The following is a 19,162-nucleotide window of genomic DNA, read 5'->3' as shown; positions in this document are numbered from 1 at the left end:
CTCACAAGGAAAAGGTCTCGTTGAACTTGGGAGACCAGCTGTTGTTCTTGGATTTGGTCTGGAATTTACGTTTCTTGTCACTGAGATGCGGTCCGATCATGGTGAGCTCCACAAAAGGCCGGAACATTCCAGGTGTCTGCCACTTCAAATCTGTGGCGGCCACAACTGCAAGTGAAGGCGATGGGACAAGTGAGCATTGACCGTAGACGGGCTGAAACTTTTTGGAATTCAAAAATGCCATCGGGTGAGTGAGTACCTTTGGCGGAAACTTTGCGTTCTCCACTTTTTGGATGAGTGTGGAGCTCAACCTGGACGGACACCTCGCCAATTGGGTCGGACACACCTGAGCCTATTTGAATGCAAACACGCATACTTTGGATTTTGCCCACTTAAAAAAAAAAAAAAAAAAAAAAAAAATTACTCAGTGAGGATGAGATGTGAGATTATGTTAGTGGTCCAGACACTTTATTGGCACATAATGATAACAAGTACAGAGTGACAGCGAGATTATTGGGCAGTTTAGAGTGGTCACATGCTCTATAATGATGAAACCTACCCCTGCCGGGCTGTATTTTTTCACTGGGAGTTAACCTAATACCCTTTCCATTGTGCACTAGCACACAGGCAGCACGGGAAATAAAAAGAAGACAGCAACAACTTGTCAACACAGTCAAGTGTGGGCGACAACTTTTAGAAAACGCAAAATATACAGGTCACAGCACCGTCTAATAGTTCGTTAGGGAAAATCTTGGCTCGAATTGCTTACCTTGTGCATGTTGGCTGGTCACAAACGTCTTGATGAGTGTGTCAGTGGTCTGAGTGTAGAGGGACAGCGTGTGGCGAAGTGAAGACAGCTCAGCACTTTTCTCCAGGAAGGCCTTCTTCAGACCATTCCCTCCAGCGTGGAAATATTGCTGCGAAAAAACAAAAAGCTGATTCTTCACTCAACTGTCAAAGCTTTGTCCCGTGTTGCTGTTTAGTAGGAACTGACACTGATGTTTGCAGCAAGACGCATCACTGGCAATGTGTTCTTGCAGCCGCTTTTATTATGTTTGCTTTGATTGATTCAATTATTTACACCAGTGATGGGAAACTACATGATAATAGGGGCCACATTTTTTCATCAGCACCACGGGGGGGGGCACATACCAGATGCTAACCAGATGTTTGAAAAAAAATAAAATACCATTTTGAATATGTGCGAAAATGTATGAATAATGGAAACTCTTTGAAATGTCATAAAACATCACATGGGTTCAGCCGGCTGGCATATAAAATGCGCAACGCGCTAATACTAAACCACAGTATTTAATTGAAACGCATGCGGTTTGTTTGAAAAAAAAAAAACAAAAAAACGTTTTCCCACCTATCTAAAGCGTACCCAGATTAAGTCATCTGACCTTAATTGTGTCCAGTGCAACATCCATAACAGCACACTGCCTCGGAGACAGGCTCTTCGCCTCCCCTGCCATATGATCCTATGCAAAAAAAAAAGCCAGTCAAACAAGTGTGAAAAAATAAAATCACTCACATTGGGTTAATACATCTGGAGCGTCGTCTTACTTTGAGTTTGGAAAGCTGACCGAGCTCTTTTGCAGCCGACAGTATCTGCGCCCCCTGAAAAATGCGTACATATATATTTTCTTGGCAACTGCGACTCATATAACTCCACATCATATTATATTATGACCATATTCAAATACTTACAAAGGTGTCATTGCCCTGGGGCAGGACGATAGTCTTCTCCAAGTTGGTCATCACAATCCTCCACAGCTCCTTGAGCACACGCTTCAAAACGGTCTTCTCACAAATGGTTGCAAACAGCGTCAACCTGCGGAATCAAGGACATGCAAGATGTTTGTGCAATTATTACCACTCATTGAATTTTTGGTTAGCATGTGTAGCCACTTACCTCCCATCCAGGAAATCCATGAGAGGTCGTAGCATGTTATCAGAGTCGGCCTCCACCTGGCTTTTGGTGTTGGCGTTGAGCGGACCTTTTATCTGGTATAGCAGTGACGCCATCTGACGCATGCAGTCATTGATGCGGCTCTGGAAACTGGCAGTTCACACGGGAGTCGGCATAAATGCATGTGGAATCACATGTGGGGCACAAGTTTGGAAATGTGGGCATGGGTTTTACCTGTTCCCAAATGCGCAGCTGAGCTCATCCAGCACGCTGTTCAGCTTCACCTGCAGGTTGTTCAGCAGATCACTTGCCTCAGTGTCCATCTGCAGAAAGAATACACACACAAAAAAAACACCCAAGCATTATTGAGATGGAGTGAGAGAGAGAGAGAGAGAGAGATTGTAAACACAAAATAAATATTGTTAAAAAATAAAATTTTATTTTCCAGAATACAAATGCTCAGATTTCAGATAATGTCGCGTAACTATGGACAGGATAGAAATTTGATGTAAACAATGTGGGAAAAAAAAAATCTGATTAATAATAGCATTTATTTTTCAAAAGAGGAATTCTTTTAGGCAGTATCTCAAATAAGTACATTTTCATATTGGTAACAATTCGGCAATAAGTTTTAAAAAAATCCATGAGATATTAAAATATCGTGTGAAAAACACGTCTTTTTTCACATTAATGTAATGTCTGTAACGCGGTAACCCCATTAATGTAAAAATAAAAAATAAAAATTAATAAAGGAAAAAAAAGTGATTTTTTTTACAGGACAGCGACGGAATGAGACAATGTGTAGCAATAAAGGATGCTAATACTGCAATTAAAAAGTTGTTTCAATTAATGGGAGGAAAAAAGGAAAATGCTTCTACAATACAGCTAACCCAGTTATACAAAGGAAGCATCCGAATAAATTGTGGGCTTGTGTGCCTCATTAGTTCAATGATCGAATAGCTTTTTAAAATCATGGCCTAGCGGGAGTTACGGAGAGGCATTGAAGGAAGACGAACATTTTTGCTAGTTGTCACTGAGGGAAGGCTTCAGGGAAGGCATGGCAGTTACGAATAGATTGTCGTGCTTCTTACCTTCGCTGCTGGAGTATCCAGCTTCATGCGGTAGGAATGTTTGACAATGTTTTAGTAAATAAATAAACAATAATCATCAAAATATATATTGTAAGTTGTCTTAATACTGAAACCCACCTGCTCCCCGTCAGTCTATGCAAAATAAATTTGAGGAGCGGAAACAGGACACAGATTAAAAAAGGCAAAAGCAGTCAGCAAAAGTTATTAATTCATTCATTCCCAGCCCAGGAAAAACAAAAGTACTTTTCGACGTCTATGCCCGTCAATGGCAGTGAATGAGTTAAAGAGGAAATGAGTGAAGACATTTCAGGAAAGGCCTCGGGACGGGCTGACTGATGACTGCTGTCGCCAGAAATGATTATCCAAAGTTATTACGCACCCCGTGAAATTCCACACGGGTTTCGCTGTCAATGAATTAATGATGTCGCTGGGAGCAGAAATAGGATGGAAACAATTCACATGAATGATTTGGGCTACACTTAAGACTGCAACAAACCTGAACCTGAATTTTGTCCCCTTCCTCCCTTACTTCCTCTTCCTCTTCCTCACTCTCCTCAAACTGACAGAGGCAGTGAAAATACGATGTTCAGTCTCATTGCCAAAACCGGAATAAAAAGATTATGGTGCTTGAAAAATAAATGTAATTCATTGCAAAAAAAAAAAAAAAAAAAAAAAAAAAATCACAAACATAGTATAGACAATACAGTAACTTGCCTGACATGTTAGCATTCTATTGTTAGACTAGAGGAAAAAAAACAGAAGAAAACATCATGCACCTCTATGGAAGTGAAAATGAATACAAATTCTGAATATTGAAATGGTGGCTGCATGAATATTGAGAAAATATTATAAATGGTTTGAGGACTCAACAAAATCAATTCAAATCAAAAGACACAAAAAATCTCCACTGATTACTGTACTATAAACAGTCCACTCATTGCTCACGTCATTTGAGACACCGAAACAATTCTATGACATCCAATAAAAGAGCAACATGAAACGAAATTCCATCCAAGTTCTTGAATAACCTTTTGAATTGACAGTAACAACTGTGAAGTGCAGCCACAACAATAAACAAATTAAATTGAAATCGGTGCCGTGCCAATCAAAAATTTTTCATCAGACAGAACAAGTGTACAGAATGAAGCGGCTCGCATATGTCCATCTAGGCGCTAAGTATAAACCTAAACTAAGAGATAAATCTAATCTGGCGGTTTCTCAAAGGATCGTGCGCCAAACTTTCATCGCCACCACATCACAGCAACTACTTTTGGCACACATGACGTACACTGGCTTCATTCACACGAGTGCCGTCACTCGAGGGTCCACTTACCACAAATAAGCCACTCTGTCTAATGAATCTAGCTGTTAACCGAACCGCAACTACCGGTACTACACAACAGTACGCACCAGAGCCGTCGCCTCCTCATTACCGGTTAGCATTTCCTGTTCAAGCCGGACAAAGGCGGGACATGACATTTTAATCCGTCTCCTTTCTGTCCGAGGCACACAGTGCTGACAACCTACCTCGTTGTCTTCTGCTTCTTCCTCTTCCATCAATTCCTTTTGCTTCAAATGTACATTGGACACAAGTTAAAATGCCCCAACTAATTCACTTCAAACAGGTCATCACAGCCCTTTCTTCGGCATGTAAAACTCAAATACGGAGACAATCTCAATATTGTCTACCACAGCAAGATATTTTTTAATTTTTATTAAATTAAAATTCAAATTAATTTGTCCTCAGGTTTACCTGTTTGGCACCCATGCACTCAAACATCTTCTCCAACAGGATTCGTAACTGCTGCACGTTATTCATCAGGACGCAAGGCTGCGTAGAAGCACATGGAGAGTGAAATGAAAATAATGGACTTCAGGAGGTTCAACATTTTTTGGGGGGGGATGAAAAATAGTATGATAATAAGAATTGGGAAATGGCCACTTACGATCTTCTCCTTGTCAACGTACGATGGAAAACTGTTGTTAAGAATGGAACTGTACTTTAAAAGAACTTTGGCAATAGTCTGGAAGGGGAAACGAAAGTTAACTTTGAGGAAAAGGAAATTATATAAAGAATATTCCTTTCATTTTACGAGGCAATAAAATTGGACGCAATCATTACACAACGGTATCATATTACGGCTTTGGGGCGAAAATGAATTTATTCCCATGTGTCCTAAAATATTCTCCTTCATGCAAGAAAAAGGAACACATTGCCGCACATTCTCTCCCAACTGGCCAACTGAACAATCGTTAAAAAAAAAAAAAAAAAAAAAAATCCTTGTCAGATTGAACATACCGTGCGATATCACCATTTTATCTCCTACCTTGGAGAAGCGGCGGCTGTATTGTGCCATGACATCCGCGTCAGGGCATTCCAGTTTCTTGATGATCTCGAAGCTTTGGTTGAGCTGGGTGAAGATGTCCACCACGGAGCAGGAGAAGAGAGCGTGCTCAGACGTTTGCTGGAACTGCATTGGAAAAAAGTTCCTCATGAGTATTACAAGTGCATCCTCATATGTTCAGAAACATCTTACCCCATCTTTTTTGTCTCTCTCAAGGGCTCCGTGCATGAATTCCATTGATACATCCTCATTTTCATCCAACCACTGCAGCACAAATTGCAGGAACCAGCTACGCCAAGAAAACAACATAATATGCATTTATAAAAGTTGTTTTCCCCCCCGGCCGGTTGATTGGTATTGCTCAGTCAATTTCTGGACTACTTACGATGGGTAGTCTGGAACGGTATCCTTGAAGTTAGCAAGCTCTTTGACATATTCATTATAGAGCCATTTGACTTTGAAGTGCAGGTTCATGTAGTCCGTACTTTTACACAGACGGTGTTTTTCATGTTCTGAAGGAGGAAATTTTATATGGCGGCATGAGAAATCAAGAGCAATTGTCAACCAAACATGGGTCCAAATGAGGCCACAGGTTGCATGTCGGATAGTAAATAGTAATTTGTTGAATTTAGAATTTTATCTTTCAACTACATTGATAACCCATGCTATATCAAATCAAGCTAACGTAACTTCGCTAACAAAGAGTCACGTACCTTCCATAGCATACTTTATGTCCTGTGCAAACAATGTCCACATGACTTCCGCTGACACCTTCCCTACATTCAATTCTTGAGGAAACCTAGAACACATTTAAAGAAATGTCAAATATGGATCGAGGAATTGGGATGAATTCTGAAACCGAACACAGTCAGGACAAAAATACAATGAGAGTTTCATCAACGGTTCCCCATTACAAAATGCAAAGCTAATAATACGAACTGGTTCAGGACGGGGGTGTAGGAGTTCCTGTCCTCTTCAATGATGGAAACAATGAGCATAATGAGTTTGGGCCAGAAATCCAAATTCTTGATGCTCGGACCTTGGTCCTCCAAAGAGAGCTCTTCCTTGTTCTGAATTAAAAAAAAATAAAAATACTCAACTGTATTTATAGAGCCATTCCGGATGATTGCATTCCAACTAAGTAATCAAAGTGTGCCTCACCATTTCAACGGGTTGGTACTGTTGGCTGTAGAGATCATGGCAGTTATTGAAGATGTAGTCGTAGGTGGAGTTGAGACAGGCCTTGACACAGTCTCGAACAACTTGGCTGGCTCTGGGTGGGGACTGCAACTCCTGGACCTGAACATTATAAAGTGTCAGCAGCACTGGCGGTGACAATTCCTCACTCAAAACCACATTCAGTCTGTTTGTTTTTAAAATATATTTAGTCACAAAATAAATTATACTTGGACTTAATGGGCAAAACATTAATCAAAAATGTTCATGTTTAAAAGCTGACAGATACAAAGTGTATGTCTGTTACCTTCATTCTGAAGAATGTGATACTGGTTAAAAGATCCACAGTGGATTTTAAATCCTGGAGGCGATCCTTATTGCTGGCAGGGAAGTGGTTCTAGAAAAGAAAAACGCACTTTAATTCACATACATACGATAATATCCAGTGAATAACACGCACCCGGGTATAATGTGGCTTCCTAAAAATCACATTTAAAAAGCATTTTTTTTTCTCTGTATGTGTGTACAAATTGCTGGTGTCCTTTACGATCAGAGTGAACGATTAGTGATTTAAAACATATCAATAAAGGGAAAACATTTTTAAATCCAGGTTTAAAACTATCCTCTTTTCCCATATCTGTAATTAAGCCTTTCAAAGTACTTTTCAAATCGTGTTTTAGTTCTTTCACTGTAGGCTCTTTTAGTAATTTGAGTAAGCTATTTTTGTTATTTCAATACATTGGTTTGCTTTTTAACTCTGATTGCTTTTAAATAATTGTACTTTTAATGATATATTGTGAAGCATATTGAGTTGGGTATGAAATATGCTATAAACTAGAGATTGAAATTTTATTTATTTATTTATTTATTTTTTTTTTACAAACTAGGCACTGTTAAACATCTAAACAAAGTGAGCATGTTTCGTTTACTTTTAATCCCCCTATTTAAAAACCCCCATCGATTTGGGATTTCTTTTATTCTTTTTTTTTTGCAAAAAAATCAAAAATGTAGTTTTCATTTGCTGCAAAATGCATTGCATTGTCATTTTGAACATTCAGTAGGTTAAACACATTGATATATTTTCTTTCATAAGAAAAGAACGATATCTTACCCTGTAGGTAGAGAGGTCAATGCGCAAGGAGTTGTGCAACTGGTCTAGAAGCTTAATAAAGCGTTCTTTCTGTAGAGAAGATTGTATGGAGCCTTTTTAGATAAATATGTACTGAACAGAAAACTGTAAGACAAAATAATACTGTATACAAGAAAAAACAGAAAACGTGTGTGTTGTGTTGCAGTACAGACCCCAAAATTGGAGGCCGCAAAACGGTCCGAAGCGGACACATTGGTGGAGGCGGTTGTGTGGGCGTAGAAGGCATTGATGTTGGCGAGCAGCGTGCTCATCACCGCAGGAACCCCGGGACACATGTATTTAGAAGACAGGCAAGCAAAGTGCCTGGAAATAGCAGCAAAGGAAACTTTCATTGTAAATAAGCTGACAGCTTGAGGCTGATGAATGAGCCAGCCTAGTCATCATTTAATATAGACGTCCGACAAATAATAAACATAAATTAATTTGTCATCTCAAACGTACGTCATGGCCTGGTAGATTGATTCGATTCCGTAACGCATGGCAAACTCATCCACGATATCTTGCGGCACGTCGTCAAAATAAACTTTCCATGCGTCGTCTCCGCGTGCCTCTGGAATTTTCACCACACCGTGTCCATGGATATCTGTAGAGTGGTGGAACAGGTTCTAGGGTGGAATAAAAAGTGCAGTGAGGCATTGTTGATTTGCTGTATTATGTATTTCAATCATGGGAAAGGCAATTGAAGAAATGTTTGCATCTGACAAAAGACCATTGGTAAAGACAGTGGAACCGAAAGCATCTCAGTGCATGAGTCACGGGTAATCATTGTAATCAGTCAAGTGACAAATAAGACAATGCTCAGTGGTAGAATGTTGAAAAGTCCTACTCTAAAGGTGCCCAAGATTTTAGTTAGAACTTCTGTCAAACTCAAATGTAAATTGACCTTGTAATAGACGCTTTCAATTTCTTTCATTTTCATTCCCATATGAAGAAAATAACTTTTTCCGGAACTCGACTATTAAAAAAAAAAAAACAAAAAAAACAAAAAAAATTATGGCACAGTAACAAATGATAAAACAAAATCGACAATAAAAATATATAATTTATTTTTAAATAAGTCAATCAAGAGGTCATTTACCAAGTAAGTACATGTTTAATGATGAATTAAACAGATTACGGGAATTGATTTTGAACTATTAGCCAAACACTGGACACCGATCAACCACAAAACAGAGATGGGGGACTCGAGTCATGCGACTTGCTCTCGGGTCAACCCGAGTCTCTGATTTTATGGCTTGCAAATTGCTTAGCATAAACCTCTGAAGAACTCGACTTGAATTTGACTTTGCAATCATGAAACTTGACCTCAATGACTTGACAAGTCCCAGTCGCCAAAAAGGATGTTGTATCTATGTTGTTTTGAGTGAAAAGCTAATCCAATCGAAAGCCCTGCAGTCAGTGTCCACTTGGCAATAATGGAGTCTTTTAAACTGATTCTATGCTTCATATTAAATTACCTCATGCAAACAGGTATACTGCACATGGTATGGCGCCACCTTCTCCTCCCCCTTGATCTCCACGTTGATTTGGAGACGGATGGCCCCTGACACGGCTGACTTGTCCGTCCTCTTCTCTGCAATTTAACACAAACTCAGTCGTACAAAGCAAATGCGGTGTCAGGGCCAGACAAAAATCTGGTTAACACTCAGCTGTTCAAAGTCTATTTATATGGCATGGATCTCCACTTTGATGGAAAGGTTGAGCACTCAGTCGTCACTAATAAAGGGTCTCAAAAGTGAGGGTGGGGGGTACAGAAGAGGTGGGCTGTATGGATCTGTGTCTGTTCATTTAAGACATGAGCGGGGGCGGAGCGCCTTGCGATTCAGCCCGACTATTTGCTCTGACAGGCTTACCATTAAGGGTAATTCATACATGTCGGTGGAACGCTCGATTTCTATCTCGAGCACTGCTACTTGTTAATCACACATGGATGGATGGGGGCTCTTACTTGAGAGCATAAGATGTGGGTAAAAAAAATACTCTTATAAGAAGCTTAAAGTGAATGAAAAAATCTTTCAGTTTATTACATCCATACTTAACTCTTTAAGGCCGCTGCACATTGCATAGCTAAAAAAAATAGCACCAGTTCAATGTTCAATGTATAATTTTTTATAATTAATCCACTGACCTAGATTGTACCAGACATCCATTTCACCACTCAGTGTTCGCACTTCAATAATACTCTGGCCAAGGAAATCATCAGATTCTCTCTTGAGACGTTGTTTGACTCTTGACTTGATGTCATCATCCTCATCCCACACGCGCACCTTGATTCGGTCTGACGAATTGTGGCATTCGCTAATAAAAAATAAGCAAATAATAAATAAATGCCACCCCAAAAAATGTCTTCAATTCACTTATTTAGCTTGATGAATGACGAAAAAATGGGTCCTCACAAGTGATATTTTTCCTCCCACACTGGATTGAGGTTGCCATAGATAGTCTTGGTTCTCTTCTTTGTCTTGCCCACCTGCACAGTGACATACGGATCACTGGAGCCCGTCTTATCCTTTGCCTGAAGTCCTTGGGCACAAACAACTACAATAAGGGAGGAAAAAAAAAATTGCATGAAATGTTGTGATCATTTCTGGTTCAATTATTTTATTTGTAAATTATAAGCATACCTGTAATGGTGACTTTGGCAGACCACTTTGAGGTACCGTCCAGTACGTTTTGTTTGATTGCTTTTATCTGCTGGGAATGAATAGTTTTGCTGATAATAAACACTTCCCTGATAAGTTCAAAAATTTCCGGTTTGTTCCTTTCCCTGATCTTCATTCTGTCCTTCATTGCCATGATGATATTTTGAGTACGGTCCTCAGCTCCATGTTTAGAACTCTTCTCAGCGGCACCTAATCATGAACCAGGTGAACAATCAATCAGGTTCCTGCTACTAAATGTCACCAATGAGTGCGGTATCAATACAAATATGGAAATTTAAGAGGAAATGGTCCTCATACTCACGTTGCAGACAGTCAGCGTTGAGCAGTTCCTGACACTTTTCATGACACTTAACGCCACACTCTGAGCAGCGGACGCCTTGTCGCGCAATTCCCCACAGCAGCCCCTCACACTCATAACAATATGTGGGTGTTGTGGCGGTCCACACCTCAAAGTTATGGGGCGTGGTGCATGATATTGGATAGATCAGCGCTTGTAGCGTCTTCTTGTACACATGATTTTTCTGTTGTGTTGAGAAAGAAAATGGTAACGTTAACAGAATCATTGTGTGAACTCTTAACCCACATTATTATTATTTTTTTTGTAGAGCTCACCAGCTCCTCATCCTTGATGGAAGATCGCGCAGCCATCGCGGATGCGATACCTGCCTTACGAGCTTGGACAAGGGACTGGAGAACAGGTAGAATGTTATGGTATCTTATAATTTCAGAATATTTTTTCATGACATGTATTAATAACCCACGACCAAACCAAATTGTGAGATATTATTAAAATGGAGGCCATTGCCTTGAGTGAGGTGGAAGGTTTAAAAGGGTTTGTTTTGTCATTTTCCCCAGGACATAACCCAATAGTCAAAAAGGGATAGTGAGAAATGTTAGTTTAAAGGGACTACAGGAGAGAGGATTAAAACAAAGTGTTAAGTTGGATATATAAAACAAAAAGCCGTTAGTGTGTTAGTTTATTCAATGTCATTGTTGTACATTTTGAGGAACGATGCAAGCCTATAAACACATTGGCAAAATTGTTGATATGCCATTACAGAAAGAAAAAAAAACAAACAAAGGTCACTGAAAAAAAATGACAAATGTAAATACAAATTGTCATATAGTAAGGGGTGACAAATGGCCACTTAAACTGAATGGCCACAGATTTTTCAATATGCCCCAATTGAATGAGAAACTTTGCAGATTTTCAACCAAAACTCTATATTTTACATTATTTCAGTGACCATAGTAGGTTTTTATTTGTTTAACGCAAGGCTGCCAAAAACTTTGCCTGTGTGTGGAGAAGTGTAATTTTTTGAGGGAAACATCTTTAAAATAACACTGGTCAACACGTTTATTCAGAGAAGCAAAAATACTTTTCTAGATAAATCTTTTGCCCTGATTTTGAAATCGTTTTTTTAATCTAGTCTTAATAATAATAATAATAATAATAATAATAATAATAATAATAAATGTAGTAATATATCGGAATCAAGGGTCAAGGGGCAACATTTGGCAAAATGATTTTCATAACAAATGGTGTAGTCTGTATTGGCCAAGCTTTTATAGGTCAAACTTAAAAACAAAAATATGAAAATCTCCCAAACATGCTCTGCTAGAAAAAAAATATTTTTTTAAATCAGCATCAAAAATACATTTAGAGACATATAAAGACATCTCTGATTAAAATGTGCTGTTAACCAGTATCATATGAAAGATGCATACAAATGTTTTAATTTGTAATTCACACTAAGTCTCCAATTAAAGAGAAAAATAAAACATGCTGCAGTTATGATAGTTTGAGGCAAGTAGTGTTTTGTTTATCCAACTTTGATAATTTTACTGGATTCCAATAACTTACCATAGCCTGACCAGGCAGAGAGAATGCATTCAAGAGAGTTGCGGGGAATAGTTTCAGGTTTAAGAGAGGAGGGAGACAACAATTAGCAGCTTGCTTTCATAAGCGTTTCAATGATGACACTCGAATCTATCCTAAAAAGCATTCAGCTGTCAATAAAGAGCTGCTCTCCCAAACAGAAAGATGAACTTACAAAGACACAACCCATGCGCTCAAAAGAAGAACATTTACAGGATATATATATATATATGTATATATATATATATGTTTATTTACACACACCCCGGCACACGCACACAATATATGTATACACACATTTTTAAAAAAATATATGCAGAAATGTGTGTACTGACCACATCGCTAACCAAGGCGATCGGCTTCTTTTTACGAAGGTCGGGCATGCTGTCAATCCCGTAAAGACCTGCAGGCCCACCACTGTTCAAAGACAAAAAAAAAACAAAAGAAAAACATTTTGAGGAATTGAGTATTAAAATTATTTAATTTATTTATTTAATTTTTCTTTTTACAATTTTTTTTATTCGAAAAGTACAGAAATACAGCCAAACTGTTAGACTTACCCTGGTTTTACCCAGGCCTGTCTTACACTCTGTTCATCATGACAAACCTGCAAGATTGAAACGGAGTCATAAGGACATTTACAAAGGTTCACAAATTCATTAAATTTCTGACAGGAGAATAGTAATGAAACGTGCATGTTGGTTGAGTTTCACATATCTGATATTAGACGGAAGACCACAAAATACATAAATAAATAAATAAATAAATCCAACAAGGTTCAATCAGAAAATTTGTTTCCCTTTCCTACAGGGATGCTTTTCATGGTGAAATAAATACTGAAAGACACTTCCACATTCTACATCTATTGAAACATTCAAGCAAACGTTTACTTACAGTCAACAAAATCAGTACACACTCACAATTCCATATAAAGACGTTCAAAAGTTGATGGTAACAATAAAAACATACAGCACACAAACAAAACGGCTTCATCTTTATTATGGAGCAAATAGAACTGGAGCAACCTGATTTTCTTCTTGCACGGTCTCTGTAAAGAAAGTCATGAAAATTGCATTAGAGGCACTTTAAAATCCTATTTCCAACGGGTGTCATTAAGAGGTATTTCATTTTCAATTGAATGACATAGAACTAAAATGACCTTTAACACATGTCTCCTGAGAACGGAATCCTTGAGAACCTTGAGAGCCACAAGACCCGTGAGAACCTTGCGTAGACTGGGACAGCCTCTGATGAATCTGCCTCTTTTCTCGAAGAATACGTTGGAAGTTAGCTATACGTGCTTTGTGATTGGCATCAATTGGTTTTCCAACCTCCTCAACTATGTCGTCTTCACTTGGAGAATTGAAGGGTAAATCATCTGAACTGGGCAATGCATCAAATGTAGTCTCACCCTGGAGGACCGGGCAAGAATTTGGTTTTAGGTGAAGCCCGGACATTTCCAAATATGTTTGATTTTCTTCTTTGCTTTGTAAAATCTCAATATCACTTCTATTAGTAACAGTTGACGCAGAGAGGCCATCCTCTTGGCGCAACGCTTGAGCTGAACATGACTGCTTCTCAAACATCTGTCCACTGTTCATAAAGTCGGAGGCCTCACTGTCGTCCTTTGTGGGGAGACATGTGTGATCGCTGGACGCTCCTTCTACATGACAGGCGTTGATGATCACCTCTGTTGCTTCATCCGTGTGTGTAATGAGGGACAGAGATGCTTCTGAGATATCGTCTTCCAGATCGTCAGCGTTGAACCCGTCAAACCTTTTCAAAGCCCCCTTTAAAGAAGACCTGAAACTTAGTACCGCCTTGCTAAAAGTTGGAACGTCAAAACCGACTAGGGGAGAAATTTCCAAAGCATGTTGTGACGCAGATTCTCCTCCATCATCTCTTGTGATGCTGTGATCTGTCCAGTCTCTATCCAAACTCTCTGCTGAACCCAGTTCAAGAGTGTCACCGGATGATGGATCGTCATCGCACAGAGAATGAGGCTCCAGGTAACCACCATCACAGTCTGTCAACAATACATCGGAGCAAATCCCACTCACGGAGGAACACCTGTCTTCAGCATTTGCACAGGCATCCCCGTTGTCGTAACTAGAACTCTGAGAGTACGGGGACTTCCCGGAACAGACACATGCCAAATCGGTTTCATCCTTCTCAAGTGTTTTGTTTCTATTGCCCAAACGAGGAGAACACGAGGGAGAGTTGTAATGAATTCCAAAAAGTAATGAGAGGTGTTCAGAACTTGCATGTGAAGAATGACCCGGTGTACGACTTGGTGTCTCCGTATGACAGTAGTCCCAAAGGTGTAGTTCTTCACTGTTTGCGCAAGAAATTTCACCCTTACTCCAACCACACTCCCTGAACTGTTGATAATCAGAAGGCCACTTGTCATTTGCTGAGTCAACACAAAGAAATCCTGTATCTGAGGAAGGACAGGATGACAAAGAGTGGTTACTTTGGTAGTCCTGGCGTTGATGAAGACCAAAAATCTCATGTTTGGAAGCACAAGCCAATGTCTTTTCTTGGATTGGTCGTTGATTTGACAGGAGGGCAATTTGACTGACAGTCAATAGCTTGGATGTTCCATGAGATGGTAACCCCCCAGAAATATCATGTTTTTTCCAATCAGACAGAGGAGCAGTGTCTCTCTTGAGAGGTGAAGTGACAGCGTTCTGTCTTCCCAGGCTTCCTCGCCTGGGTCTGTTCGTTAGGGAAACTGGACTGCAGTGAGGTGCAGCTGATGCTCCAGAGTATAACTCACCAATTTCACTTAGCACGGCATCGACGCAACAAGACACTTCATCCACTGAGCCTCGTACAGATGTTAAATACTGCCTCAGGTCTGAGATTTCCTCCTGGATCTTATTTATGCCTTTGAGCTCTTTCAGGATATTATCCACTATATTATTAGAGCCTTGTTCCACGTCCTGTTTATTATCCCCAGAATGGATCTTTTTAATTATCTGGGGTATACTATCCTCCACAGCAGAAAACCCAGACTCACAATCAGAACAGCTGTTTTGCCGTGATCGGGTAACGGACCGATTGGATTCTAGTCTGTAGTTCTCTGGGAGTACGTTGAAGCTTTGTTCCACCATGTGACACATGGGCGATTGCGAAAGAACATTAACTTCTTTTCTGTTGTGCTCATCTTGTTCATCGAGGCGCCCTTTGGGGAACATCTCCATGAAAGAACACCCTTGCTTAGCTATTTCCACTTGTAAGAAAAAGCACTGTGATTCCCCAGTAGTCTGATATCAGATTGGTGTGAGCAATCATCTTCTGTGTCTGGGAATGGCAGACAAAAGAGAATCAGGAAGGGGATTATTGGCAAAATAGTAACCATTTTGAAGGATTGAATTATACTTGATATTTGCAAAAACAACTAAATTGAATTTATTTGAGAAAATATATAGCAAATATTTAAGTTGCATAGCTGATCAAAAAGCTACATTAATACCTGGAAAATGTTCAACCCAAATTCCTAATTTGGGTCTTGAGACTAAACAGAATAATAAATAAATAGGTAAAATGGGAAATACTGGCACTGAATAGACAATATACAATAGGCTTGGCGGGAGAGTACAGATACACTCTCTATCAGGCTAACAACTCTCATGCAGCTGCTTCGATCTCTGTAATTGCAACGCTTTGGGAACACAGCAATTAGATGACAGGTCAAATCTCAGTGCTTCGTGTCCGATTGCAACTATACCAGCTGCTCTACCGGATTGCTTTAGTCCAACCCTTTCCTAACACCACAGTTAACACTGATCAGTACAAAAGTAAAAATCTAACGGCATTACATTTCAAATTATCAACTTGAGACAGTCAAATAAAAATTTTGAAAGGTCATTTGTTTATTTATATGCCCATTGATTCATGTTCTGCTAACCAATGATCTTTCGAAACTTGCCTAAGAAAGAGTTGACAGAGTTATATAGTAAATTACCATGTGAAGCTGATCTGTAAATCTGCAACTCAACATATTGCATTAAAAAAATAATAAATAAAAAAAAAAGAAATTCTTACCTTCAAGTAGGAGAGGGCAAAAAATCCAAAGAAGAACCATCACGCCTCCTCCATTTAATTGAAGTGACAGATCATCCACAGGTGTTCAATGAATTTTTTGCTGTCCCCAATTTAAAGAATATTCTTAAACTTTTCGAGGATTGGGTTTCCTCATTGGTACCACTGAATTGTTAAATCAGACAAGTGAGGGAACGCAGTTTGCACATCACATGATAATGTTGCTATCCCGACACCCCCCCACCCCACCCTTTTGCATGCTCTTGCTGCTTTCTCACTCCCTCTGACAGTGTAATTTAGCACAAAGACGATTTGATGTAGTAATAGTCTCGATTCGCTGGCTCTTCCCTGTATCTGGTTTTGCCACACTCCGTATGTATTCAGGATTATTTCTGTATTTCGACTTCCATGAAAACCTGAACGAGTATGCCATAACCAGAGTGCAACAGAATCTAAAAATGCATTATCATTCGTTTTATTTTTCTTCCAGAAAGAAAGTTGCACCGTGGTATATTTATTTTCATGCTGCACTGCCATTTATCCACACCTGACTTTGAGATGCTACCAAAAGCATTTCTTTAGCCATGACATTTGCAAGACAGAGACTGAGGTATACTGTAGATGTTGAGAGAGCAGATGTATATATTGTCATTTTCATTCGTTTTTCTTAACAATAATAACCTTGCCTCTGTACTGCACAGAGACATCATGTGCGGTTACATTCATATTAATTATGTATGTGTCCAAAATAATGACCTCGGATGTAAATTAAATATTTCACTCTCCACGGAGTCCTCAGTTTATGATGGAGTTCTGTTCTTATGACTCCAAAGTTACCTGAATTGGTACACTATTCAGAACACACCAATGCTAACAGAGTAGTATAGGCATAATTAAAGGTGAAGTCAACCCCGCCCCCCCAAACATTCTTTGTAATCGTATGGTTGTGTGCCTTTAACAGTCTAAAGATGACATTCTGATTAATATTGCGTTTGCAGCTAAATCCGCCCGTTTTAGCCATCTCAGGGGGCGGCCATTTTGTCACTTCTGACGACTGAAAATGACATCACAGTTGCTCAGGTAACGACCAACCTTTTTCTGAAGCTGAGCCATGATTGCCGTGAGCTGAGCCCTGAGCAACGGTGATGTCATTTTCAGTTGACAGCAAGTGGCAAAATGGCCGCCCTCCGAGATATATATAAATGGGTGGCTTATGCCACAAACACAATATTAATCAGAATGCAGTGTTTAGACTAGTGGGGCTGCATAGAAAATATTTAAGATTTTTATTTTTTTTTTTTTTTTGAGGGGGGGTTTAACTTCCCCTTTAAAGAAAAAATCCCAAATGCCAATTTAAAAATTTATCAGTATAAAAAAATGCATGGATGGATGGAAAAAAGAAAATGTGATATCTCTATTTACAGTTTTAATTATAGCGTAATAGTGATGACATACTGAGAACATAAATGGGTACAAAAAAAAACAACAACAGAAAAACTGCATACCTCCCGTAGCTGAACCCTGACTTTATTGATCGCCTTCAACCAACGAACTCTGGATGGAGAAAATGGTAATGGTGACCCTTCATCATGAAACCTAGGACATATGAATGTATGGGCATCAATAAGAGAGATTACAAGGCAATTTTTTTTTTTTTTTTTTTTTTTTTACGCATTTGTTCAAGATTTTGCTACCTTTGAAGTTGAGACAAAACTTTCTCCTTCGGAGTTTCATTTTGCGAGCTTCGTCTCACATCGAAGGACGGCTGATGTAGAACCTTTTCGCCAACAGCAGACTGTCCGTTTTTTGTTAAATGTCCATTTGTGGAGGGATAGAAGCTCGTGCTGTGATAGGAGTGGAAGGATTCTTCGAGTTCTGAGCCTCCAGTGCTTTCGTGACCGAGCTCACTCAGCTGAGAGCTGGTCTGACTCAGGTTTCCTGATGACCCAAAGCGACTACTTTCCACTGGACTAAATTGGAGAAAGGGAAATGATCAATGTTAGGATTTAAATTTATTTTTTAATAAAACAAATCCAAATTCGGTAAATATCTATTTCTATATCTATTGTGATTTCTTTTTTTTGCTTCGCTCGCAGTTAGATAAGTGGGGATTGTCGTCGTAACATTTTCCAAGCATGTTGAGTTAAGATTTTCAGTGCTGTTGAAACATTGACCAAATTAATGTATTTCGAACAAAGTTGTGATGCGAGTGCCCCACTGATCTACGAACAGTATTTGGCAGGCAATTTTATCAAGGGTCTTTTTTTTTTTTGCGCTGCTTGCTCAATAATCTGTCTAAATACAAAAACACGTGTTGTATAGACACAACCTAAAAAAAATACCAAACCTTGAAGGGAGATTGTGGCATGTTGAAAAATATTGAAATATTGAAGATATGTTAGCATTTGCATTAAATACTGCACATGCATCTACCTTGGATCTTAGAAGTTCTAGAAGCTATGTTGAAATTTTCGAGTAATGCCCTTTAACTCCGCTGATTGATTTCATTGTTTTCATTTGACCGACTGTTTTTTTTCTTTTTAATTATGTTAATTGTATATTTTAAACATACAATGATCATAATTTAAATGGCGGCCCAAATATACACTTGATCTGCATCCAAGCAAACTAAAGTAGATGCACAATGCAAAAACTGGTTTTGAGTCATAAAATTTGTGACAAACAAAGTACCATATTTGCCCTCTTCTCAAATACTGACTGGATAGAGCTGTAATACTGGATCATAAATCACAAAACTATTAAATAATTCAAATGAATTTTAAATGAAATAGGCACAGGTGCATTTCACCTATTTGCATTCGTCTATGTCATTATGAATCAGAACTTGAGTTATTTATTAATATTTACCAATATATTTCTATACAAAAGGGGTACAAACAAT

At 39.0% G+C, this 19,162-nt stretch overlaps 2 protein-coding genes across 6 annotated transcripts in view; both read right to left on the bottom strand.

Annotated features, from left to right (window-relative positions):
• Positions 1-19,162, bottom strand: part of LOC148319402 (uncharacterized) — a 44,873-nt gene that overhangs the window by 553 nt on the left and 25,158 nt on the right. The window contains exons 11-47 of one of the 5 annotated variants that reach the window (XM_088280758.1): positions 17,955-18,230; positions 17,766-17,856; positions 12,774-12,820; positions 12,549-12,630; positions 10,947-11,021; positions 10,636-10,855; positions 10,296-10,523; positions 10,068-10,209; positions 9,800-9,969; positions 9,129-9,244; positions 8,113-8,276; positions 7,824-7,974; positions 7,633-7,701; positions 6,829-6,918; positions 6,507-6,644; positions 6,285-6,415; positions 6,059-6,144; positions 5,731-5,857; positions 5,538-5,634; positions 5,328-5,471; positions 4,947-5,024; positions 4,754-4,831; positions 4,528-4,569; positions 4,402-4,446; positions 4,029-4,049; positions 3,497-3,559; positions 3,118-3,132; positions 3,001-3,021; positions 2,144-2,232; positions 1,913-2,059; positions 1,708-1,831; positions 1,564-1,617; positions 1,401-1,478; positions 767-914; positions 557-613; positions 257-349; positions 6-165 (exon numbers count right to left, since the gene is read on the bottom strand). In XM_088280758.1, coding sequence (XP_088136884.1) covers positions 6-165; positions 257-349; positions 557-613; positions 767-914; positions 1,401-1,478; positions 1,564-1,617; positions 1,708-1,831; positions 1,913-2,059; positions 2,144-2,232; positions 3,001-3,021; positions 3,118-3,132; positions 3,497-3,559; positions 4,029-4,049; positions 4,402-4,446; positions 4,528-4,569; positions 4,754-4,831; positions 4,947-5,024; positions 5,328-5,471; positions 5,538-5,634; positions 5,731-5,857; positions 6,059-6,144; positions 6,285-6,415; positions 6,507-6,644; positions 6,829-6,918; positions 7,633-7,701; positions 7,824-7,974; positions 8,113-8,276; positions 9,129-9,244; positions 9,800-9,969; positions 10,068-10,209; positions 10,296-10,523; positions 10,636-10,855; positions 10,947-11,021; positions 12,549-12,630; positions 12,774-12,820; positions 17,766-17,856; positions 17,955-18,230 — 3,957 coding nt within the window. Of the gene's footprint in view, positions 1-5; positions 166-256; positions 350-556; positions 614-766; positions 915-1,400; positions 1,479-1,563; positions 1,618-1,707; positions 1,832-1,912; positions 2,060-2,143; positions 2,233-3,000; positions 3,022-3,117; positions 3,133-3,496; positions 3,560-3,714; positions 3,742-4,028; positions 4,050-4,401; positions 4,447-4,509; positions 4,570-4,753; positions 4,832-4,946; positions 5,025-5,327; positions 5,472-5,537; positions 5,635-5,730; positions 5,858-6,058; positions 6,145-6,284; positions 6,416-6,506; positions 6,645-6,828; positions 6,919-7,632; positions 7,702-7,823; positions 7,975-8,112; positions 8,277-9,128; positions 9,245-9,799; positions 9,970-10,067; positions 10,210-10,295; positions 10,524-10,635; positions 10,856-10,946; positions 11,022-12,548; positions 12,631-12,773; positions 12,821-17,765; positions 17,857-17,954; positions 18,231-19,162 lie in introns of all 5 variants that reach the window. The other 4 variants (XM_088280755.1, XM_088280757.1, XM_088280753.1 and 1 more) reach the window with 4 other exon arrangements.
• On the bottom strand, positions 13,212-16,428 carry LOC148319403 (uncharacterized). The gene is made up of 4 exons (XM_088280759.1): positions 16,264-16,428; positions 14,410-15,519; positions 13,373-14,310; positions 13,212-13,261 (listed from the first exon to the last, which is right to left on the bottom strand). The coding sequence occupies exons 2-4, from the start codon at positions 15,417-15,419 to the stop codon at positions 13,212-13,214; spliced, it is 1,998 nt and encodes a 665-aa protein (XP_088136885.1). The 5' UTR covers positions 15,420-15,519; positions 16,264-16,428.

The sequence above is a fragment of the Idiotropiscis lumnitzeri genome, chromosome 18, assembly GCF_059441095.1.
Source record: "Idiotropiscis lumnitzeri isolate Australia: NSW breed Sydney's pygmy pipehorse chromosome 18, RoL_Ilum_1.0, whole genome shotgun sequence".
NCBI classification, from domain to species: Eukaryota; Metazoa; Chordata; class Actinopteri; order Syngnathiformes; family Syngnathidae; genus Idiotropiscis; species Idiotropiscis lumnitzeri.
This window is presented reverse-complemented; position numbering and strand designations above follow the sequence as displayed.

Excerpts from the sequence above, each read along its gene's own strand:
- LOC148319403 (XM_088280759.1), bottom strand. The coding sequence starts at position 15,419 with ATGGAGATGTTCCCCAAAGGGCGCCTCGATGAACAAGATGAGCACAAC. Across the intron at positions 14,311-14,409 it reads CCCTCGTGTTCTCCTCGTTT|GGATGCCTGTGCAAATGCTG; the intron begins GGGCAATAGAAA and ends TTACGACAACGG. Across the intron at positions 13,262-13,372 it reads TCAGGAGACATGTGTTAAAG|AGACCGTGCAAGAAGAAAAT; the intron begins GTCATTTTAGTT and ends CTTTCTTTACAG.